Raw genomic sequence first — 25,288 nt, 5'->3', positions numbered from 1 at the left:
TTATTCCTCTAACTTAGTCGGATGGTTACGAAAAGTTTGACGCCATTGGAGAACTGTAGAACAGTGACGGAAAAAAGAAGCTGGAGCTGCCTGAAAGTTACTGTGCACACGCATATTAACTTGAAACCTCAGGCAATGCTCCTGTAGTTAACTTAGGTAAATCAACATTTCTTAATGTGACAAGGTCAGTTTTACAACCAGAATACAACAGATATATGAAAACACAGCCTAAATCAGAACAAAAGTAGTAATCACAACAGTAGATATTTCTGAACCAAAGTTTGATAAGATGTGTTATTTTACTATCAGATGCATTTACATTATTTCATGAATTAAAAAAAAAAAAAATTACACAACCTCACTCTCATACTTTTCACATAAGCATCACATTACCACAAAAAATGTGACAAGCAATTCACTAGATTTGCCACCATGACTTTGTATTTCTATACAGGCCTAAAGTTTATATTTAGATTTTACTGTAATTTTCATATCATCATGTCATTTTTACATTACAAGTAATACATGCTTGAAATACTTTATCCTACCAGGTTCATTCCTAATTTGAATGCATTAAAAAATAACCAACCAACAGAACCTTCTCTGTTTTCTCCAAAAGTGTGAAGACACATTTTTCTTACACACCTCATTTTAGCTTTCAGCTTAGACACTTTAAACCTTGTTATGAAAGAAGAGTACTCATTTTTAAGCACGTCATCAAGTGAAAAAACACACAAGTAACCAACCCATTAATGTGACAGTCACCCACAGGGAACATCACATGAGTAACGGAAACTTCTATTCTCAAGCTTCTCAAAAATGTCGTCACATTTGATGAGTTTATTCTTGCCCAGTAAAGCTGAGAAAGATCACAGAATCATAGAATGGTTGGGGGTGGAAGGGACCTTTGGAGATCATCTTAGTCCAACCCACCTGCTAAAGCAGGTTCAGCCAGAGCAGATCACACAGGAATGTGTCCAGGTGGGTTTTGAATGTCTCCAGAGAAGGAGACTCCACAACCCCTCCATCCTATTGTTGGGCAACCCTGAAAAGAGTATGGTCCTCTTGATATCCACCCTTCAGATATTTGTAAGCATTGATAAGATCCCCTCTCAGCCTTCTCTCCCAGATAAATAATACATCTCTTGAAGTGTTTTATTCAAAGTGTTTCACTGTACAGCGCAGTAGGTTGCTTTACTACTCCACAGCATATAGATCCTTACAAAGGGCTACTGTAAGGTCACCAGTGAAGGAACAACCCTCCCACTGCTGTGGAATGTCTGAAGCAGCAAGACCAAAAATGACTAACAGTCCCAGATACTGACAATCAGGCATTCTGACACCCGAGTCAAATTCCTTACTTTGAATGGAAAGGTAAAATTCAGAAAGCAAAATTTTAGTCCAATGGATTTGGAACTGTGTGCAAGATGGAAACATGTATTATGAACCTATGCTGGATGCCGGTGTCTACTGGCAACACCAATGTAAACATGCACAAAGAGGAGAAAAACACAGTGCCTTTGCACCATGTAAAGAAAGTAGAATGAAAGGATAAACTTACATTTTGGGCCTGAAGAGTTAAAATACATCAAATACGATCTTCAAAGACCTTGGAATAAATTTGCAATCCCAAAGTACTCCTTAAGTGGCAATTCTTTCCAACAAGGGGCAGTAATAGCATTGGTGCTGCCACACACATACTAAACTTCAACCTAAGGGAACAGAGTGACTTTGTAACAACCAGCAAAACATGCCATGATGAAGAGCAAAGAACAAGCTTTTGCTACAGGCCTTTGCTTCCTCCTGGTGCAATGGAGAAGTTCTCTGCAAAACTACTCTCAGAATCTCACAGGCAAGTGTCCCAACCTTTGTCCTACCACTGTGCAACTTGAGGCTAACCCTAAAATGCGACATGAATGAGAAAATCACCCCTAAGTCTCTACACTCCACCCTGAACTCATTACAAAGCCCATGAGTCCTCTTCTTCCACAACCCATCACTTTTTTTGGTTGTCAATACCACTTTCAAAGTACACAGAGTTAAAGAATACTTGTGACTGTCTATCACGGAGAGAGAGGCTTACGGCACAGCTGCTCAGGTAGTTGCAGCTTCAGAAGCCACCATTGCACTAATGAGAAGAATATGAAAGTTGTGGTAGAAGCAACAGCTATATTTAAAAAAATTATTTCCTGCTCCCTGTCTGTTCACCAGTTGTAGATGAAGAGAGCAAGCAGATGAGCATGTCAGAACAGGCAGCCAGACCAAGCTACTGTTTCTGAAGGGCTTTGGGGGGAAAAACTTCACCCCTTGACTGCTATTCTGGGCCCAAGACTCAAGCATTGACCTAGAAGAGGACCCCATTGCCAACGACAGCTGATGAAAAGTGGCTGCAGAAGCTCGAATTAGCTCAGGACATGTTTTTTGTGCGGATCCCTACTGAGCTTACACTAGTGCTACAGATGAAACACACTGTGTAACAGGTTTTTTTTTTTCCCCACTATCACCTGCAACCTTCCCAAATGCAGCTGCTATGAGGCAGACACACCACTTTCATCTAATTACCTGCTGGGGGCTACTGTAATGGTATGAAACATGCACGAACCACCTTTTAATGGTCATACACAAGTTCTGCAAATCTTTTAAACCACAACTGATGCACATCGAATGCACAGTACTTCCCAAATGCACTGATGGAATCTCTGTTTTGGGTAGGTTTGTTATTTCTGCATTAAGCAATCATGCATATATTCATTTATTGTATTCCAAAATCTAGCCAAGAACTTGTAGTAGGTTCATCAGCCAAAAGTGATGTTTCAAAATGGTCAGAGTTTTCAAGAACTCTTGCCCACTATTTTCCCTTCAGATGCAGGTTTGTTACACATTAAACCAAAATAGCATTTACAGCATTAGTACCTCCTCCTGAATGCTTGACAACCTTGCTTGTCCTTTATTGTAATGGTCGATGAAACTCACTGTCAGATACTCAAATCTGAAAAGTATTTTTTAAGTGCTTCCTTGACACTTGTGTACCTTTGGGAGACTGGAGTGATCTCTAGACATGAGAAGTAAAAGCTTGTCTTTATTATAACCACACACTGAGCCCTGAACAGTAGCCAAGAACAAATGAGAGCAAGCCATGGAGGGAGGATGACAAGAGATACAGACACCTGTAATACTGCTTGGGGAATCTGGAAGACACCAGGAGACTGTGTGCTGACTGGTAGGATGGAATTTAACCGTATGTTTTTTTACAGTTTGTTCAGTTCCCTAGAAGTATTTTTCCAATATTTCATCCTTTGGGGAAAAAAAAAAAAGTGTGATATCAGAGGATCCTGCAAAAGCTGTGAAGTTAGTGCTTCCTGAAGGTAGTACATGATTGAATGAAGTATTCTGGGCCAGGAGAGCAGCTCTTGCCCCTGGTCCAGGCACAGAGCACAGGCACAGGAAGGGGACCCTGTGTTCAGACTGTCACTTCACACTGTACTCTGGTGGTTAATTGTCATGACGCCTGCAAGTGAACACAGTAACAACAGTATCACCTCCAGAAGAGTTTTTTATCAAATGCTTATAAACTTAGTGCAGAAGCTGAGAGGTGAATGATGTTAGTATATCAATCAAGAAAGTCAATAAAAAAAACAATGGTGATAACATTTTAAACCTATTTTTAAAAGGCACAGGTAAGACTATAATCACACCAGTTACCTATACTTACTGTTACCTATACACTTACTGTTTAGTAACTACTGGTTTTAGCCTAAGTCACAAAGTATAAAAGAATGAGGAGCTACAAAAAGGAAAAACAAAACACACAAACAACCCCTTGGTTCTAAAAGAAACATCTGAAAAGAAACAGAAAATGAAACAGGTCGAAGTTAACAAAAATACTCACCTCACTGAGCAGCCTCTTCTTCCTCTCAACCACAGAGCATATTACCATACTAGTATTAGCATACAGTGTCAGAAATACCAGGTATGGCTACACCACAACACCACGTGGAGATCCCCATGCTAGCTTGAAATGAGCCAGCTCTGCAGCACAGCAGCAGAACAGCCACATTTTTGTGGTGTACAATGCATGGCTAATCGAACCGAGGTGGCTATGCTGCTCCCAGGACTCAAGGTATTATTTTGAACCCAGTTGCACTGTGACATGCTGATATACAAGCTAATTTGTTTTCCCATATAGGATTGTACTGCACAATATTATTATGCACAGTCAGATATATTCAATGCATACTTGATGTTTCCTTCAGTCATACCACAAAGCATCAACTTCCATACCTTTAATATTTTCCTGACACCCGCGCAAAACACAGTTCAGTCTTGCAGGTTACACAAGCAGAAGAGCACAGCATTCCCCTGTTGCCTTGGGGATTTTTAACAAATTGCTAGCACTGCACTACAAGGTTCACTGGGAGGTAAGAGCGTAAGTTGCATTAGCAGAAATGCTTGCACCCAAGTTCAAAGGACTCCATTCTCTACTACTACATGAAGTAGCTTGTATGCGGTAGGCAAAGTAGTCAGATATTTTCCAGATGTAACAAGGCTTTAAAACAAGGACTCAGATTTTACTTTGATAAAGACCAGCCCTGAAAGGTTTCTGTACTATACTCATGTGCAGTGTTGCACGTGGCATGAAGAATATTGGGAGGGGATATTACAGCATCTGCAGAAAAGTTTGGTCTTGGTCTTAGAGGTTTAAGTTGTTGGAAAAGCCTTGGTGTCTTATAATGGAGAGCCTTCTGCATATCATACTTTGCCCCTGGGACATAGCATGTTGGAGAACAAGCAGCAAATACAGCTAAGCAGCATTACAGTAAAGCAAACATCTGGCGCAGTGTCAGCCTTCATGTGCTCATGTTGACCTTTGCAGAGCCACTAAGTGTTCCAGCAGTGTTTGGCATGAGACTCCAGTTGCTGGCAGACTGCAACACAAGAAACTGGTCTGGGTTGGGCACCACAGCCCACCCCACAAGCGCCTCCTCAAAGCCTTGTGCTGCAGCATCCTTCCTGAATACACCACAATGTAGTTTCACAAGTCAACTCAACTGGGTTAGTGTTTTCTGTCATTTGAGTATGCCCATGCTGTGCTTCCTACTAACCAGAGTAACTGGCTTTTTTTTTTTCCCCAGGGCACACCAGTTCCTCCGATATTCCAGATAACAGAAGCAGTTTGCCTGAATGAAGGCAAACTTTGGCCTTATAAATTGTGCTCTTCCTTGCTTCATGACTTCCGTATTGCATAGTTGTAATGTGTACTAGGTATGTTTATTTTTACACCTCCTCATTCAAAATTGTGTGTTATACACTGCGTAGGTGTGTTATTGGTCAGTGTCATCATCTGCTGCACCTGATATTGCCCGTTAGCAATTCAGCATATCCCTGCTAGCAAAGGATCTACTTGTCAGAACTGGCTCACATGCACCCAGGGTTAGATCATTTGTTTGTTGGAGGGGTTTGCTTTTATATATGTCTCTTACAACATCACTTTTCAAGAACCTCTCTGCCCATGCATGTGATTTTAAAGAGCACTGAAGAGGAGAAGTAGGACAGAGGATTTATACCAGGAAACTCTTAAACTATGATAAGAGATACTAGACAAACACATTATGCAAGAACTCAACTTTAGTGCTCAAAGTCATGAGATATCTTAAAAAGCACATGGACATAGCCAATGACTTCACTACACACGCCCAGCTATTCAAGCATTATTTACAAGACAGTCTAACTTCAGCAGAAGTAGACAAACTTATGAGGAATACCTGAAGCTGAATCTGTGGTAATGAACTGACAAATTTGGAATATTCCTTGGATGAAGATAATATAATTCACCTTACTGAACTGTGGAGCCAGGACGTGAAATGAACTTGTTTGTGTAGCCACGTATCATAGTGTAGCATCCACTGGCATCCATAGTACAGAGATGATCCATAAAGTTAGATCAAGGTAAGTAATATAGAAATAGTTTGTACTCACTAATAACTTTGAAAGACATTGTTCAGCATAGTAGTGGTATACTAGCAGAAATGAAATTTGGCCATCAACCAAGCAAAGGTCTATGTAACAAAAACAGCCAAAGGGTCTATCTATGGCTACATGTAGATGATGTTTCTTAGGACCATTTTATCAACTAACTGTAAATAATGCAAAAACAACATTACCCTGAATGAAGAACACCACCACTCAGGACAGCTACAGTAGATAAGTGTGCTTCACAAAAGCTCAGTTGAGCTAAACTTTCTCTGTTAAGTCTGTAGTAGTATGTCAGAGCCACCTTATAATACAAAAGCAAAATGCATTCAGAATTAAGAAACCCAACAGAATTCTTGGTCTAAAAAATTGGAAATGCAGCTATGCAGTAATCTGCACAGACAGCTGAACTCCTTTTTTTTGATTAAATCAAAATACTCAAGTTTTTCATTTACTCACTCAGGATTTGTTCACGCACACAGAACACACAGACAAACACTTTCCCAAATAAATGTTATAAATAAATTGTGCTAAAAGGAAGCTACAGTGTCTTCCTCCTACATTTCCTAGGAACAGTACATCAGTATACTGCTAAGTGGCATCTGTCTACCAAAGTTCAGTCATCTCTTCTGTCACATTTTGTCACATTAAATCTTTGGAATATTAAACATTAACTTAATTTTAACAAGAACACAGGCTTTTTATTTGAATTGCAAGCTGTCTTCTCTTGATTACATACAGTTACTATGCCTGGGACGTAAGAAAAGACAGCATTGACTATAAGGTAAATCAAAGTTCCATGAATTTTTATAGTAAGAGGAATAATAGATGATGAAAAATGTCCAAAACTTAATATTCTAACTAAATTATTCTACCTGATGAAAGTCAAAGACAAGTTTTAAATGCATACTTAATAAGCAGCTTGAAAATAACCTAATCATGTCAGTCTCCCTGTAGTTTAAAAGAAGAGTTATTTTCATCAAAACAGCAAAAGCTAGAGAGGCAGCCTAGAAACACTGAGAAGACAGGATGCAAGAAGGGGAAAAGAGATTAATGCAGTATCAATAAAAAGGAGGTAGGCTTTGTAGGACATGGATGCAAGTACGCAGATCAAATTCAAAATCAAAAAGAACATAAGGATTCTTGAGTTACTTCTCTCATTTAGACCTCTAATGACAACACAGACTATTAGATTCATCTTTATATCATTTCCAAAACCTCCTGGAATTATACGATATAGTCCACTGCTATTTATTTTGGATTATTGTAAAATTAGCAGAAGAAATAAAAAACGAAGAATTCAAAGAACGTGGACAATAATATCCTCATCCAAGATTCTATCGACCTTCACTAGATTAATATCACCAGATGGAGCAATAAGTTTATAGCCAGCTGCAACTGCTGCCATTATAAGCCACTGGTTCCTCTACTATCTCTTTCAGAAAAGTATTAAATGCAATTCCGAGAAGTAACTAAGCAGAAGAATTTACATTAATCAAAATACTTCAAATCAGTTAAATAATTGTTTAGGTTCTGATAAGCAGCTTCAAAATCAGAAAGAAGTTTTTAAAAAGGTGAGCAGGCCAAACCCAGACTTGCTTCTAGAAATTTAGGGACAAGAGGGGCTCTGGCATTCTTGTTAAAACATTTTGCATAAGAAGGCCAGTAAGAATCACATTACCAATATGTAGGAGAGCTCTGAGGTCATTTGTTGTTTGTTTCCCATTGCTAAAGAGGAGAACGGTGAAAACAAGACAAAAAGAATACAGTAACCTCTGACATTTTTACCACCACATCGTCTGCAGACGCTAAAGCCCTTAATCTACTACAAATATCATCAATAACTGAGTCACTTTTTAAAATGACCTATGATACATATAGCTAAAAAGAGTTTAGTATTTTTAAGTTTTACCAAATGATGTTGTGATATGGCTTTAACAAAACATTCTAGATGTTAAAAAGTCTGTCAGAGATGGCACACTAGGGTACAGAAGCCTTCAGTCTGCCCTGCCATTCTTATCACTGTTGAACAAGGTGTCTGCTGATTTTATCTAAAGTCTCTGGCACAGGCTCATTTATCTGCCATCAGTGCCCCAACAATTATCTGTCCCTGCCCTTCTGCCAGAGGTTCCTGCTGAGTCCCAAGACCCAGTGGCAGAACAGAACACAGACATGTACGCTTCCCTGATGAAATACCAGGCACCGATTCATTAACTGCCTAAGCCACCAGATTGTGCACATCAGTGACTGAATCCTACATACCTGCTGCTACTTCAGCAGACACTTCTGCTTCAAAGGCAGAAACAGAAGTCTGAGGGCATAGGGACATCTTAAACTGCCATAGCTGTGCCTGAGGTGAGCCTGTGTCACTGTCACCTAAGCCTCTACTAGAGTTTGTCAGTGCCAGCCACATCTTACAGTGAAACATCACTTCAGGTCAACAGGTGAGTTCAGTAGAGTGTATGTTGTATCAGTTTTCCAGAAGAAAAAAAATTTAAATTGTAAAACATTTACTTTTTGCAGAACTACATCTTGTGTAGGTCTTTCTCCTAGTACAAATACATTTCTTATGACTACAGTTTTCCACTCATCCTTCTGATCGACCTATCTTGGAAACAATTTTAAATACTGATCATGACTTTTCACCCATTCAGCCAAACAAGGATACTTTTCACCCCACCTCTGTCTCATAGAACTATACACAGACACGTGCCACCAACATTGTTCTTCTACAGTGTCTATTACTGGGGGGAAAACAAATTAAAAACTGGGAGCTGTGAATCAAGTACAGTGTTATTAGATCCATCTGCAAAAATACTCCCCCCTTCCTTGGGAATCCTCAAACGCAACACAGCTACAACTAATACTCCTCCTTAAATGCCAGATTTATTCCTCTCTAGTTGGAAGGTGCTTTCACACTCAGATTTGGATTCTGTGTGAATCACGAGTTAGTCAGCAAAGTTTTGGTTATCATATGTCCCAGCCTGCTCTGAAACCTGCAGTGCCAAAGTCCACACAGCAACCAGTTCAGTTCTCAGCTGCCGTTACCGAACGCAGCAGATCCTTCATCCTGCAGACAGGCTCAGCAGTGACCCTCAGTCCCTGTGAATTCTGTTTGGGTAGCAGCTGGGATATGAGATGATTGACACAGACATTAGAAAAAGGTTGGACATCACAATAAGGTTCTTCACCCCAGAGGGTGGTGGAGCACTGGAACAGGCTCCCCAGGGAGGTGTCACGGCCCCAAGCCTGACAGTGTTCAAGAAGAGACTGGACAAGCCCTCAGACACATGGTGCGAACTGTGGGGTTGTCCTGTGCAGGGATGGGAGTTGGACTCAATGATTCGTTTGGGTTTCTTCCAACTCAGGACATTCTATGATTCTATATGCACTACATAAAATCTAAGTTAAACAGAGGAAACATTTGCCCTTAAATCTGTCTTCCCAATAAAGTGGTTTAAACAATAACCTACTTTTCACTTTAAAAAGAGAGTTATTTTTCTTCTCTGATACGTATCTAGGTATGTAAATACATAGACACACACACACACACCGAGCTGGGCCGTGCCGGGACAGGGCCGCCTTCCTCGGGCACAGCCCCTTTGCCCCCGGCCGGACCAGGCAACAAAGCCTGTGCAGCGAATCACCCGCGAGCGCGGCCGAAGGCACCGCTGTGACCGCCGCGGAGGCTCCTCCTGCGCCCGCACCGCCGGGTGCGGCCCCTCGCGGGACACGCGGTAAAGCCGGAGTTTAAAAGTCAAGCCGAGGCCGGGCTGCGACCGCGGGGAGCGGGGCCAGCGGCTGCCCCGGGGGAGGCGGCGGCGGCGACGACAGCAGCGCCGCGCCCAGGCCGGGCGGCGGGAGCGCCCCCGTCCCCTCCTCCCCCACCCCGCGGCTTCCGCAGAGGTCACGGCGCGGCCGCCCCTCCCGGTGCGGTCCCTCACGGCGGCGCCCCCCACCCCGGCAGCGTCCCGTACTCCCGCAGACGGAGAGGGCCGGGCCACGCGCCGCGGGGGAGACACCGACACACCCCTTCCCGCCCCGTACTCCCCGCGCTGCGGCGGGGCCGGTACTCACAGAGCCCGTTGGAGCCGGTGCTGGTGAACATGGCGCCGGCCCGGCCCAGCCGCGGCGGGCGCCGCTGGCGGAACCTCCCCCCCTTTCCCCCCCTAGAGGCCGGGCAGACCCTGAGGAACCGCGGCGGGCCGGGCACGGCGCGGGTAAGGCGGCCGCGATGGGCCAAACACCGCCGTCAAACGAGCGGCCGGCGCCCCCTGCCGGGCCCGCCGGGCGAGCGGAGAAGGGAGTGGGGGAGAGACGGTGGCACCCGGGGCCCGACGCCCCTCTCCTCACCTACCTCGCCCGCCCGACGAAGCCTATACGGTCGCCTATAGACGGCATACATTCTCTTTATTAACCCACAGTAAGGCTGGGGGCGGCTGGTGGTGGCTGGTCCTGCCAGAGGGCGCTCGCAGGCCCTGAGGTACAGGGAAGAGTGCTTCAAAGTTACGAGGTAAAACCTAAGTTGGAATAGAATCTTGTCAGTTGGAAGAGACCCTCAGGATCATCGAGTCCAACTATAACCTAACTTTGGCACTAAATCATGTCCTAAGAACCTTTTAAACACCTCCAGGGATGGTGACTCCACCACTGCCCTGGGCAGCCTGTTTCAGTGCCTGACAACCCTTTCTGTGAAGAAATTTTTTCTAATATCCAATCTCAGCCTTCCCTGGTGCAATTTGAGGCCATTTCCTCTTGTCATATTGCTTGCTACTTAGGAGAAGAGCCCAACCCCCTCCATGCTACAGCCTCCTTTCAGGTAGCTGCAGACAGCGATAAGGTCTCCCCTCAGCCTCCTTTTCTCCAGGCTGAACAGCCACAGCTCCCTCAGCCACTCCTCATCAGACTTGTGCTCCAGGCCCCTACCCAGCTTTATTGCCCTTCTCTTGTTACTTAGCCTACACATATTACACATAATTACTTCTGCTTTTATGAAGATGATTAACTTTGAAATTGGGAGGTGCCTTGAGGAAGCCTGACTCCTCACACTTCAGGAAACTATTGACACCTGAGGCTCAGCCTAATTTTGGAGGCCACCAGGTCAATGGCTGCTGAGGAGCTGTGCGTCAGTGCTCCTTACACGTAACAGGGGCAAAGTCAATGCATTCCGTGAGGTCTGGAGAGCTTTTCCGGTGGTCAAATGAAGATGTCAGCTTCAGGGTGAAATTAATTGCTCCCTGGGCTCCGGTGACTGTATGAAACAGATCACCAGTAGCTGTAGTGGTCAGTTATTCTACCAGCAGATCATATAAGGTGAACCAAATTCCCAGTTTCATTCAGATGTGGTATAACAAGGCTGAAGTTACTAAGGCACCAAATTTCAATGACATTTTCAAGTCTCTGTATAAATCTGCATTTACTGAATTAAGTCCTTTTAGGCATTTAAAAGGTGATGATGCTTTGTTCCATGCTGCATCATAGAAATCATAGAATCGGTGAATCATTTCTGTTGGAAGAGACCCTCAAAATCATCGAGTCCAACCATAACCTAACTCTGGGACTAAACCACGTCCCTAAGAACCTCGTCTAAACACCTTTTAAACACTTCCAAGGATGGTGACTCCACCACTTCCTTGGGCAGCCTGTTCCAATGCATCACAGATGTCAGTAAGAAGCAGAAGGTTTTTGCACTGTGTGTGTGTGCACTGAGGGCCTCAAAGTCACGCTTAGCGTACCGCAGTACAAGACTGAGAACAAATGTCACTCTGGAACTGGGCAATGTGACTTGTCAGCTAGGTGACAATTTTTAAACAGGCAACCAATAGCAAGAACTTTATAGGTAGGTAAAAAACTTTTTAGATTCCATAAACTTTTCTTACATAACATCAAACATGAATATGCCTTTTAATAATTACATTCAAATGCAACTATTAAATAGCACTTGTAAATGTGAAGATCCTGAATCTTTGTAAACAAAATTTCTTAATATTGTGAAGGGGACATAAAAAGTTCTTATGCTTGGATCCACAAAGACTTAAGCAAAGTTGAGTGTATCACTATGTAATTTTAAAATGTTCAGCTCCCAGCATTAATTTCAGATTTCTGTCGCTCACTTGTCCTCTCTGTACAGGGCCCACAGGCAGGCAGGTAGGAATGGGATTCAGAGGCAGCTCACAGATCAGGACACGTGTCTAAACTAGCCAGAAGGAAGAACTGAAACGACAGTGCATTCAAAATCCTGACTCCCTCCCAGGCCGAGGTTCTTTCCTCAGCAAAGAATCTAAATTGGATTCACAGCACGAAACCCATCATGTACGTTGTGGCTTTGGCTGCGAACAACTGGCTCTTTGCTGTTAAAGCACAGCTGGAAGAAGTGATTTGCTACAGAAATTCTCTTCCTTTCTTTCAAATGCAAATAGCTCTGGCAGCTGCATATTACTTATGCAAACTGTCTTGCCAATATGCTGCTGAATGCGCATAACCGTACATATGTCACTGGCAACCCTCATTTCTAAGGAAAGGGAAGGTAAATAATGAGGTGCAAAACCTGAAATACTTCCAGTGTGAAACCTCATTGGGAGAAGCTTGGGTGAGTCCTGAAGCTTTAGGGATTTAATGAGGTACTCATGGATTAATTAATCACCATTCTGGACTTCTTCAGACCAACCTCCATTTAAAGTAATTAAGCCTTTTTGTGGATCTGGCTTTCATATAGGTGAGGATAAAACCTGAAAACTTTTCCAGCATTGCCTGTGTAATAGGCTTAGGATTGCTGTTTTAATACTGAAGATAAAGCTTGCTTTTGTTTCTTTTCACAGTCACACAGAATGGTGTGACAGAACAGTCATTAATTTAGAGGTTTACAGTCCTGATAGCCAAGAACTAGAGTTCTTCTGTTTTATAAGCCCAGTTTTTTAGATTTCCCTATATTAATGTCCTACAAGGTAATCATATTAGAGGAATTCTTCTCTGCAACGTTGTGCGCTGGAATTGGATTGAAGTCAGAATTATTAAACAGACTAGAGACATGCACATATTTTGCTGAATAGGAATGCATTTGGGCAACTATTTAAGAGCTGTTTTGAAAGCAGCTCTGTGGACTTGTTACCACTGACAGATGCAACAGAACCGAATAAGTAGCAATAGCTGGCAAGCCTCTCTCAACAATATACCAAAATACTTGCAGATTTGTCAATACTGCTGGAATACAGGGAGCTGGTGCTGAATTTATTTGCTGCTATCTTATGTAAGTATATATAAATTTATTACTGGGTCAATGAAATATTTAATTATATCCCTTGTTTCAAAACCGATTTATTAAGTCAGTTTTTCTGAGATTAGATCAGATGAGATACACTATGCGTTTTTGAGAAACTACATGCCCCACACTAATAATTACAATTTCACATACTGATAGAACAGTAGAGGAGATGTTGTTTTTGCCTTCAGATACGGTGCCAAGCAGAGAGGCTTTTTTACCCCAGCACCATCAGTGTCAACTGGTAGTATGTCACAAGAATTATGCAAATGGTTTGTGTTATTTAAATATACAGTGTTATCCACTTTGGAGTTAAATGAAATCATCAGTCCTCATGCTTGCCTTGGAACACATCCCAGAATAGGAAGGCTAGCACTTATCTACTAATCTACTCAGAACAAGCTTAGAAGGCTTTGACACTGCTCAAATGTCAGCTTAAATATCTCCATTTGTTTATTACATCTAATTAGTGGGGTCAATTTAGTCTGGTCAAAATAAAGTTGTTTGAATTTCCTGCTCAAAAGAAAATCCCAGGAGACTGGAATTTATATTTCTAACTGTTTTCTACCATGATTAGGTGGCTTTCTTCTCTTAACCTGTGATGTTTTTGAACCAACTCTTAATTACTAATTAATCTCTAACAGTCAGATGCTCCCCTGCCATAAAGAATGAAGGATAGTGGCAGAGTAAACCAGGGTGGAAATGTAACACCTCGCTCAAGAATTTTCTGTCTGAACTCAGTGCAGGTTAATGGCAGGTGGTCTGTGCCTCTTTGACATCTGGGGTTTCCTTGGCATTCATAGTAGCTCCTACAGCTATTACAATTACCTGAAATATTAGCAGATACCTGAAAAGAGGTTAATGTTAAATTTAATGATTTCAGTAACTTCTCCTTGTGGTTTCCAACCCTTTTCTTCAGTTACAGAGGACTGTAAAAAAGAAGGCTGTGCACCATATGTACCCTACAGAGGAGACTTCTGTGGCAGCACAGTTTGTTGACAGCAGCTTGCATGAGAACGGGAGGAAGGGCAGAAGGCAGAGATTCACTGGGCTGAAATCAGATTGATTGGTCCTGTGCCTTTCCAAAATTAGAGAATTTCTCTCAATCCCTCAGAAGTGAATAAAGCTTTGTACTGCAGCAGACCTGTTGCCCTCTTAAACTGTGGTGAGTTCATTTTATTGCACAGATTTTTATTTTTTTACTGTAGCTAGAAGATGCAGAACATTTTTCTAGATAATTTCTTTCCATGTAGAGCTGGTAGGCTTACAGTTAATGTGAGAAATAACAGAGTGACTAAAAGAGGACCTCTTAGGTGTTTCTTGGGTTCTAAAGTGTGCAAAGAAAGGCAAACTAGTGGAAAAAATGGCACTGAAAGCCTTAACCGTCGCTTCCCCTTTAACAATCGACCATGCAATCGGTCGACAGTACATGCACCCAGATATTGGCATCTCTGTGTTGGGGGCCAGCACCAAGCACTTGATCAGCAGCTTTATCTCCCAACGCTACAGTAAAACATTCCCTCAAAGCTGTCCTTAAATTCTCTGCTGCAGAAGCCAGGCTATTTATTTCAATTTAGATTGGGATCCTGTGAAAAACAAGGCCATATGGTGGCGTAGCCAGGGACTAGATCGTAATGCAAACGTATTAGGAAAACAAGTTGAAGATAGGCAAATTGATTCTCCTTTTTCTTAATTGTTGATTTTTATCTCAGTTTTTATGTTTAATGCTCTGTGATCATGTTCCATTTGACTTAGGTGGGACCTCATTCTTGTAAGTATTAAAAATGCGCTGGTTCAGCTGCCCTTGGCTGAGCAGCTGTCATTGGGTTATAGATCACTCATCTGAAGGGCTTAATTTACTACAAGGCAAATTGCAAAACATCAGTAAGCGTCAATAAAATGGAGAAAGTTAAGCACAGTGCTGAGAAGACCCAATTAAGGAATCCATTAGGAGGGCAAAATATTATGTATAGCATTCCATAATGCAACATACTTTGCATATCTGTACTCTCTTATGCTTTCTAGAGATCAAGCAGTAGCCATCTGTTTCAGATTGAATTTATGTCAAAGAGTACCTTTGTGACCTGGAGTATATGCTAAATTAGCCAAGATAACTATCAGCAATAGCAAAAAACTTAAGCCATGAGGAAATAGAAAACAAGTTTCATTGTTCCATACAGGTATGGCTGTGCTGAAATTGCCTATTCTGAAAATTAGATTTCAGAAGATATCTGTAAGAATATTCAAATGACTTTTTTTTCTCCATGATACCTATCCATATTTCTCAGATACCCTCCTCCTTTTGCTCTATATCCATATTTTAGTCCTATATGTGTATCTGCACACAGTACAAAGATTATTAATTGCCCATATTTACACTCTGAGGTAAATCTATGTTTAAGGAAATATATGGCCATCCACATCATATTGTTATCAGGCCTGTAGCATGACACTGCTAAGAGATCAAAAAAATGATAAAGCTTCAAGCAGTTCTTCTCCCCGCATGTCATCTTATTCGTATTTGATATAAGTTTGAGCATGAAGGAATAGTGTTATCTTTTTTTTCCCTAACTATGATTTCCTACAGCAAAGGATGTTGGTGTTCTTATAATTCATTAAAATGCAACGATCCCTCAGAAGAACTCGTACAAAGTTAAAGGATGTTCCCCCCAGAAATGTACTTGCATGATATTTGCAAGGGAAGTGTGTGGGCTTCCAGGAAAAAAACATTCCTGGGGTTCCTTTTTTCCTCCAAAAATGTTAGTAATGACAAAGTTAGATGCCAAAATCTATATCATACAACGGTGTAAAATTTTGCCCAGCTGTGGTCTTTAAATTACCATCAGAAAACTAAACTGCTTTTCATTATCTATTGTAAAACAAAAATCAGTGTATTGATATATCACGTTTAAATACAGCAGAAGTATTAGAAACACCAAAAATACGGCTTATTACAATTATTCTTGATCCTACGCTATACTTTTTCCAGCATGGGCCATTTTCTGTTTGCTGCTACAAGCACTGTGATGCTAGAGAGAATTAGATCTAGTCTAAAACTGAAATATAAAACTAAATAAATTCAGAAGCCAGCATTCTTACTGTTCCTTTGGTTCCCATCTCTGCACGTAGGAAGTATTTCTTGTTTTTCTTGCTGTATGCAGTTTATTAATCCTATACTTCAATATTTAAAAAAATATCTAGAGTACTTTATTGATTTGGGTTGGGGCACTACAAAAACCTGTGTTTGTGGGGCTGTTTGTAGCAGAAATAACCATCTGTGGTAAAGAAATCCTTCCTGGCAAGAAGATGCTGTTCTGGACCTGCACTCAGCTGTCATTTTGGACTCTTCCTCACCTCACCCAGGAGGTGGGATGGTGCCATTTTCTGGTCAGCCAGCACAACTGTGAGGGCGGTTTCCTACTGAGCTCCCAGAACAGGCTCAACTGGGGTGTTAAACCAGAGAAATGAGCACTGACATTTCATGCCACTGTAATTTTCGAAGTAAACCCCAAAATGCCTGGATGATGAGAGATTACAGAATGGTTTGGGTTGGAAGGGACCTCTGGAGATCATCCAGTCCAACCCACCTGCTAAAGCAGGTTCACCCAGGGCAGATTGTACGGGAATGGGTCCAGGTGGGTTTTGAATGTCTCCAGAGAAGGAGACTCCACAACCTCTCTGGGCAGCCTGTTCCAGTGCTCTGGCACCCTCAGAGTAAAGAAGTTTCTCCACATGTTTAGAAGGAACCTTCTGTGTTTCAGTCTGTGCCCATTGCTCCTCACCCTGTCATTGGGCACCATTGAAAAGACTCTGTTCCCATCCTCTTGACACCCACCCTTGAGATATTTGTAAGCACTGAGATCCAGGGGTCTCTCCGCGCTGCCTTCAGCCTGCCTGACCAGCCTGGGCTCCATGCTCTGGGCTGACTTGGTGGCTCCTCTCCAGCAAATGCACCTAGGCCCAGGGGAAAATGAGACAGCAAGCAGCAATTCACAGGGAGAGGAGGAAATGGAAGGCCTTATTTGAAAGGGCGTGTAAAACACAACATTAATCTTTTATGTTGTTACACACACATGCTGGAGCTCTTCCCAAAGACTCCTCTGGGGGCATGGGCAACCAGCCACACTGGGTGGCTGGAGTCCAGCAACGTCCTACCTGCCCGTATAGTCATCTGGCAGTTGTGCTAGAGGTCACGTTAAGGCCACTTGTGGTACTTAAGAAATAACACTAAATTAGCTAGTACTAAAACTCAAGTTTAGTGTTTTGTCCCTACTGTAAATTAAGTTAGCAGGCTTTTCAAGTAGGAGAAAAATAAACTAGCAAAGTCAATAAGCTGCTTACAAGATATACATTTGCTGCAACATTTGTTCTTTAAATACATATTTGGTCTCTGTATATACTAGTAAGTATATATTTACAACACATCATGTTACACAGGTGACAAAACAGTATTAGTACAAATATTAGTTGAATTCACAGATACTGGACAGGACACTACTATTGATCAATTTTTATGTGTGAATGTATATTGAGAAGAAAGTATTTACAGCTGTTTTCTTGTGGCTTTGATTCCAGATTTCAGCGCACTTAGTCCTTCTACAACAGCATGTTTGGGTTCTCAATAACAAATTATTTGAATATATTATCCAATCACTATCATAGAATCATAGAATCATTTCAGTTGGAAGAGACCCTCAGGATCATCGAGTCCAGCCATAACCTAACCTAACCTAACTCTAGCACTAAACTAAATATGAGTGAGAACTGATATGTTTCTGGGAGAAGCAGCCTGCAACCTGAATTCCAGATGAGTGATCTTGCTGACGACAAGAACAGTTAGAGGCAAAAATTAAGCCTTTGTATCCTGGACTGCATTTAGATACCATACAAACACCAGAAATTTTGCTTACTAGTGGGTAAACTGTTTTCTTCTGAAGGTCATGATGTAAAAGGATAGATACAAAGTCTAGAAAAAGCACTGATTTGGGGCTTATGTACCTGCATTTGGTGCAACACTGGAGACGTGTCAGTACACTATACTGTAAAACAGGAAGGACTAAAATTGCAACAAAAAAGAGCACATTTGCCCCAGGCGTTTTATGACCTGATTCAAAGCTCCCTTAATTTAACAGCGAGAGTCCTGTTGTGTTTTCAGCAAGGTTTGGCTCAGATGGGTGCATTTTAAACCTCCAAACCGCAGTCAGTGCAGCAGCGAACTGGGGCAGGTAGAAAGTGGCCGTCACAGCCGGGATGATTCAGGGAGCAGGTGGCTCTGAGAGGGGAGCGGGAGGATGCACAGCTAACCTCGGGTGGGAGGGTGCCTTTGCGTGGATGGCGATGGCATGACAGAAGATATTAAGGCGAGAATAAAAAAAGAGAGAGGAAGGGAGTGGTCCGAGGGGAAGGCTGCGTGGAATGTGCGGAATTAGCACGGGGTGGAGCAAGAGACGGGGGAAAAAAGCAGAGACACACTCAGGGTTACGCAACTTGACAGGTCTTAAATGTGCTACTGGCAGAGGAGGAATCCATAAAAAGCTCTGAGGAGGAGATGTGGTGAGAGGGGTTGACAAGAAAGGTAACACCAATGGGGTGGAGCCCAGGTGGTCTGTGCACAGTGACATAATGCCTAAAAAAAAAGATTTTATATATGTATATATATATAAAGAGAAAATGAAAAAGGAAATTATATAAAGAAAAATAGTGGAAGCAGAGTTTCTGAATTAACTTGAAGATTCTGATTGCCTTGTATGTTGTACCCATTGAGTCTTTTCTTCTTAAATCCATGCAACTAAAGGGTTTTCTGAGCTGCACTGTCTAGCTGGGATGTCCTGTATCCTGATTACCCCCATGTTCTACATAAGGTACAACAGAGGTACGAAAAAAATGTCTTCCCTCTGCAAAATCCAAATGTTATAGGGCTTTTTGAGTGTGCATGTGTAGGCAACACAGAGAAAAACCCTCCAAACAATGTGCAGGTAATTAGATTTTTTTTGAGGAGTGCTTGTCAATGAATATTCTGTGTACGTGCACATACACAACCACAATAAACACAACTGTAATCTGCGAGCTAAGCTAAGGAGGTGCTGGAGGCCAGATAAAGAGGTCAGGGTACTGCTACAGCAAAAAAACCACCATCCAAATTTAAACAATTATTTTGTCTAATACTGATGCTTCTGTCATGGCAAGTGCTTAATGGAAACCCGCACTGATCATCAGGTGGCTATTTCATAGTAATCAAAAGTAATGACACATGCAAAAAAGCCTCAGCAGCAGCTTCAGCCTAGGAGAATGAACTCCTTGATAGGAGCAGAAAATGGGAAGCGATCTAATTGTGCTATGTTGGAACAAATCCTAATATAATTTAAAACTTGATTGTATAGACTTTGCACTGAAATTTGATGACTCACCGGTGTTTTGGTGATTACTACAAGCACTCTTAAGGAAGTTTCAAAGTTCTTTGCAATTAAAAGGCTAATGCTTTCTAAATCCAGGGAGTATGCAACCTGGCTTCTCCCTTCTCTGAAAGAAGCTTAAAGAAGAAAATCAATAAGTGGATCATTTCATCCAAATGGCATTCTGTAACCACCTATGGTAAGAATTTAGGGTGAGGCCTGAGAAACATGTTATCGAGATGGAAAACTATGAAGGGTGTGTGTCTTTCATCACGTATTGTGTTTCTTCATTTTGTCTTGCTGATATAATAACAACCAAGATGATCTTCTCAGACATAGCCATAATTAACAACGCACTGGCCTGGATTCAAAATAAGAGTGTTTTAGACCTTTCAGAACAGAATCGAGATCCAAATGGGTAGCAGATTACTCACTACTGAATGAAGACCTCCAGGGATTTAATTAGAGTGTGGGAAAAAAATGGAGTAGACTTTCGTAGTGGGCAGAGGGAAAGGTGGAGGTGCAGTGTTCTCTCTTTTCCTGGGCTGTCACATCCAGCAGGAAAGCTGAATTAATGAGAACCAGCAGACAATATTGTAAAAAAACAAGTGCTAATGTTGTTTCAGCTGATCGACAATTCTCATCCCTCTGTCAGCACCCAGTTTGTCTTTCCCATGGATCCAAGGAATGAGGGAGATTTTAATATATTTACCAATAATAATTTGGTCAAGAAAATAACCTAAATATGTTTGAAAGGAACTCTAGATTTTGGCCTAGTTGAGGAGATGATTAAACAACAGATGTTCCTGTCTGCTACAAAGGTTTATTGGCAAATAACCCTGCTCCTTTAAATCACAGTGTACAAATGAGTGTCTGGCCTTTTATTCATGGTATGATAAAAAAAGCAGGGTAGCCTGTCTGCTAAATCACTTCTCCACCTAGGAATATTTGCTGACAGATGTACTGCTTTCATAACCAAACTGTCTCCTGACCCAGCAGAGATTATTTTGTCTCTTCCTTGCTGTGAGAGTGTCATAATTTGATGGATTGATTCTGCATATTCCCACTGCCCAAGCATGAGGAAGCTGGATGCTACTATGGATCGGCCACTGTTTCTTTGCACAGATACCCAGTCTTTCAATCAGCTGTGCTGCTTTATAGCAAGAGAGGAGCTTAATTAAATTATGTGGGCTCAAAAGACTGTAAATGGAGGTGTGGCCTCGAATGTTGGGTGACAAAAGTGCCGGGGCCAAATTCCTCATCCACCCTCTTCCTATGGCAAGTGACCTTTCCTTAAGGGTTGTCTCTGTGTGGAAAGCCTTATGCAATAGGTATGAGACACAATCTGAGTTTAATAACTATTTAATACCTGCCCTCTGCATGGACTTCCCTATTTTGCAAGAAAAGCTGTCTTGAGGTTTAGCATAACCCAACACAGAATAACTTTTGCACACAAACCAGTAGCAACACACTCGATGCTATCACCAGGTACACAGTGTCTTTCTAGGGCTTCTTGTTTCAGACTTTTAATTCATGTACACATATTTGGTGGAATCTTTTAAAATTTGTGCTCACCAACCAGCATTATTTATTTCTGTCTGACACTTGTCATCAATTCTAACTAGAATGCATGCTGGAGTAGTGGATGAGCAGTCTCAAACAAATTAATTATGATCTCATGATATCATTCATGAGCAGAGAAGGACTTACACACAGATTCAGAAACAATAAACTTAAAAGTGACTGAATCAAGATGATGATGTCCATTTTAGGAAGGATTTTGAGGTGTTACATTAACCAAAGATTTCGTATTCACGCAGATAAAAAAAAGAGTGGATCCAGAATGCTTAGCTCTTTTAAAGGGCTCTTTCTTAGAAGAGAATCATAGAATCATTTTGGTTGGAAGAGACCCTCAGGATCATCAAGTCCAACCACAACTAACCTAGCTCTAGCACTAAACCATGTCTCTAAGAATCTCATCTACACATCTCTTAAAGCCCTCTAGAAATGGTGACTCCATCACTTCCCTGGGAAACCTATTCCAATGCCTGACAACCCCTTCCATGAAGAATTTTTTCCTAATATCCAATCTGAACCTCCCCTGGTGCAACTTGAGGCAATTTCCTCTTGTCCTATCACTTGCTACTTGGGAGAAGAGACCAACCCCCTCCATGCTACAACCTCCTTTCAGGTAGTTGCAGACAGCGATAAGGTCTCCCCTCAGCCTCCTTTTCTCCAGGCTAAACAGCCCCAGTTCCCTCAGCCGTTCCTCATCAGACTTGTGCTCCAGGCCCCTCATCAGCTTCATCACCCTTCTCTGAACTCTCTCCAGCACCTCAATGTCTTTCTTATGTTGAGAAGCCCAAAACTGAACACGGTATTCGAGGTGCAGCCTCACCAGTGCCAAGTACAGTGGCACAATCACTTCCCTAGTCCTATTGGCCATGCTGTTCCTGATACAAGCACTGTTCCTGATACAAGCATGAACCCCAGACAGTGGGAATTTAAGTCTCAAAACTCAGGCACCAGGAGAAAATACACTGTACGAAGGGAGAAGGGAAGCCTAACAAGGAGATATGCTGCACGTTATGCTAGCTGACACATCAGGTCTTAAATAGTTCTGCTGTTATTTACAGGAATTGTGAAGAGAAGGAAAGATGAGGTGGGTGAAGAGATGGATGCTGGCCGGAGCCATCTTGCAGCCACAGGTGATAAAAAGAAACTGAGGGGAATCCAGGCATCTCCAGTCTGATCACAAGAACATGCTGGGAATGAGTGGATGGAAAAAAGACCGCTTTCCAGTGCAAGGTTACAAGTGGGAATCAAACCTTTGTCTAGCTGGGGATTTGTCCTGGTGATTCAGGAGGCCAAAGCACTTGCTCACCTATTCCACCATTGCTTTCATTAATGCTACCTTTGTGAAAAGCTTGGCCTCACACAAGAGAGACACTATGGTGCTGTACAACTCAGCTGTTTCACCTCTTCATGCAACTCGAACACCCCCTGACCTACGAATGTGGTGCTCAGAAGGGGATATTTCTCCATCCCTGCTCAATAGCTCAGATGGCTATATGGGAATTTCTTCCTGTCTGTAAACCCCATGACTAGGTTATGTGCTGACTCTGTTTATTTCCTTTCATATTTTGACCATTCTTTCTGTACTCAAAAATTATACAGGGGTAAAGGTTTGATTCTTCTTTCACATTAATGGAAGTTCAGATTTTTTTTTTTAAATGAATATATGCATGTATACATCTATATGTTTTGCTCATCGTGACTGACAGCCCTGGAGCATGGAATTATTAATCTGGAATACGTGTATGAACAGGCTGGTAGCAGTCTGTGTTTCAATACATGCCTTTGCCATTCTGCATCAGCATTGGAGAGGCTGCACGATGAAAAAGTAGCCCAAGTGTATTACAGCATCCTATAATTTTATTATGCAACTTACTATATTTTGTGGTCTTCTTTTAACCCCAGAGACTGAAATCCAGAAATTTCCTGAGAATCTCTGCTTTGAATTTTCCAAAGGAAAAGCTTTGAGAACTTGACATTGCAAAGATTTGAAAATGGTGATGCAAGTTTACCACAGAGATTCAAAAGGAAGACACCAAAAATAATATAAGGCACTTTATTATCTGGGTAGGCTGACTTATGTGTTTTGGGAAAAACAATCTGCAGTGTTGTGTAGGGTCACTTCTGCCATACTTCACCTATGCGATTAATCACTTGTGCCAACAAAAAACAACTAGAAAGCATTACTACTCTTATTTTGTAATATGCTTTGCTCACTGGTCCAGACCAGCTATGCAAAGGATAGAACAATGATCCTGTTGTGTTGACTTGAATTTCTAGAGCAAATCTACTGGTGATCTTAAAACACAGCTAGCCAACACAGCTCTTCTTTGGGGAGATCAGAAGGGGTCAGAAACAATTAAGCAATTCAGATTGGATAAAATGTCAAAAGGATGAGGTCTTTTTAAACAAACTCACATACCCAGATCATAAAATACTGCATGACTGGAATGGAGAGCATAATTCTTCAATGACAAGTAAAACGAAACAATACAACAAATCTAACAAAATTGGCCAATAGTTTCCTCGACATGTAAGCAAGATTGCTTTCAACACAGCCATTCTCTCTCCACCTGTCAAAATGAATTTCAGAGTAGAAAGTCTCATAAGTTCCGCGGTTATAAGAAAATTTGATGCAGATCCTTACAGGGATTAAGTCAATCTAGCTCCATTCGTTCATTCCCTTCAACCAGAAAGAGGTTATTGCAGTTGAGGATCTGCCTCCTTCCTCCTCTGTGACTGAGCACAGATACAGCTTCCACTTACCACTTTCTTTAGAAGCATCTCACTTACAAAATATGTGAGTTTCTTTTAACTATGTTGAAGTTCATTTTGTTTAAGCATGTGGTTCTCTTGCCTGAACACGGTCTATGCAGCTATAATATTTTGGTGACTAATTTGCCCTCATAGTTGTGGGCGGTTAAACAGCTTTGCCATATTTGGTTGGCAGAGAAGGGCCTTTAAATATATTGTAATTGGGCTCGTGTCTTTTTTTTTTTTCTTTTTTTGTCTAGCCTTGTTAAAAGTTTAGTTAACGCCTTTCTTGGAGCTCACTTCATGAACATGCAAATGAAAAACTTCTCTGAGTTGTTTTGTAAAGCACAGTTAATTAATACAGTGGAGTACAACTGACTTAAGTAGGAGAATCACAGCTCGTAAATAAAGATAAGAAAATTATGAGAGGTGTGACTGATATATCTGTAATTACCTGCTTGGGAGGTAGCCTAATTTGGAAGAACCAGAAGATATTTGGGAGGCAGGAAATCCTGTGTCGTAATCCTCATTCCACTCATGGCTCCTGTTGCCATAGGCAGGTTGCCCTGCCTCTCCTTCCCCAAATGGTAGTCACTCAATGAGAGTCACGTAAGGATTTATTAATAGAATAGACAAAGCACCTGAACCACTTTAAGTGCAATTTAGGTACTTGCAAATATTACATGGCACAGATACTGTCCCAGATTTTCTCACACCGTTCTCCATATCCAGGCGAGGAAAGAGGAAAGACTCATCACTTCCCAGGAGTTGCTCCTTGAGAGTTAAGCAGAATTGATTTTTGTTACTTTAAAGTAATTGATTATAAAGCAGATTGCTAGAAGGGAATTGTCACAGTAAGGTGCATGATATATGCTGCCAATAGCACCGAATCAAGATTTTGTGTCTCCTTCAGACAGGAACAAGAAATCAGTGTCAATCCTCAAAAAAAGAAAAAGAAAAGTATCAGTTAATAACCAATAAATATGATGTTATAACTCCACGTGAATCCAGAATTTTACTCAAAAGCAATGTTTATAAAAGGATCGCAACTCCTGTTTTGTAACATCTCACTCCTACAATAGACAGAGGAAAAAAAATATCTGAAGGTGGGGAAATCCGAGAGGAAATAAACTTGAGGCTGAGTCAACACTGTAACCTTGCAGTCAGAGGATAGATGTAAAATCCTGAAATGTGCACATCTGCTTCAGCTTTGCTGATCTAGATCCAGATGCATTTAGACAGATAGGGGAGATTCCAGTCACCTCCACAGTGTTCCTCAATATTCAGGCCCCCCTGTCTGTCTTACGAACACAACTGGAACATCTGTGTTTTCCCACAT

At 41.7% G+C, this 25,288-nt stretch overlaps 1 protein-coding gene across 2 annotated transcripts in view; it reads right to left on the bottom strand.

Moving 5' to 3' along the window:
* Positions 1 to 10,180, bottom strand: part of UBAC2 (UBA domain containing 2) — a 102,239-nt gene extending 92,059 nt beyond the window's left edge. Inside the window, exons 1-2 of one of the 2 annotated variants that reach the window (XM_071807005.1) lie at positions 10,048 to 10,133; positions 1,562 to 1,712 (exon numbers count right to left, since the gene is read on the bottom strand). In XM_071807005.1, coding sequence (XP_071663106.1) covers positions 1,562 to 1,589 — 28 coding nt within the window. In that variant the 5' untranslated portion in view covers positions 1,590 to 1,712; positions 10,048 to 10,133. Of the gene's footprint in view, positions 1 to 1,561; positions 1,713 to 10,047 lie in introns of both variants that reach the window. The other variant, XM_065829718.2, reaches the window with a different exon arrangement.
* Between the last annotated feature and the right edge of the window lie 15,108 nt (positions 10,181 to 25,288).

The sequence above is a fragment of the Patagioenas fasciata genome, chromosome 1, assembly GCF_037038585.1.
Source record: "Patagioenas fasciata isolate bPatFas1 chromosome 1, bPatFas1.hap1, whole genome shotgun sequence".
In the NCBI taxonomy this organism is placed as follows: domain Eukaryota; kingdom Metazoa; phylum Chordata; class Aves; order Columbiformes; family Columbidae; genus Patagioenas; species Patagioenas fasciata.
The sequence above is the reverse complement of the archived record's forward strand: the minus strand, read 5'-3'. Positions and strand labels throughout refer to the sequence as shown.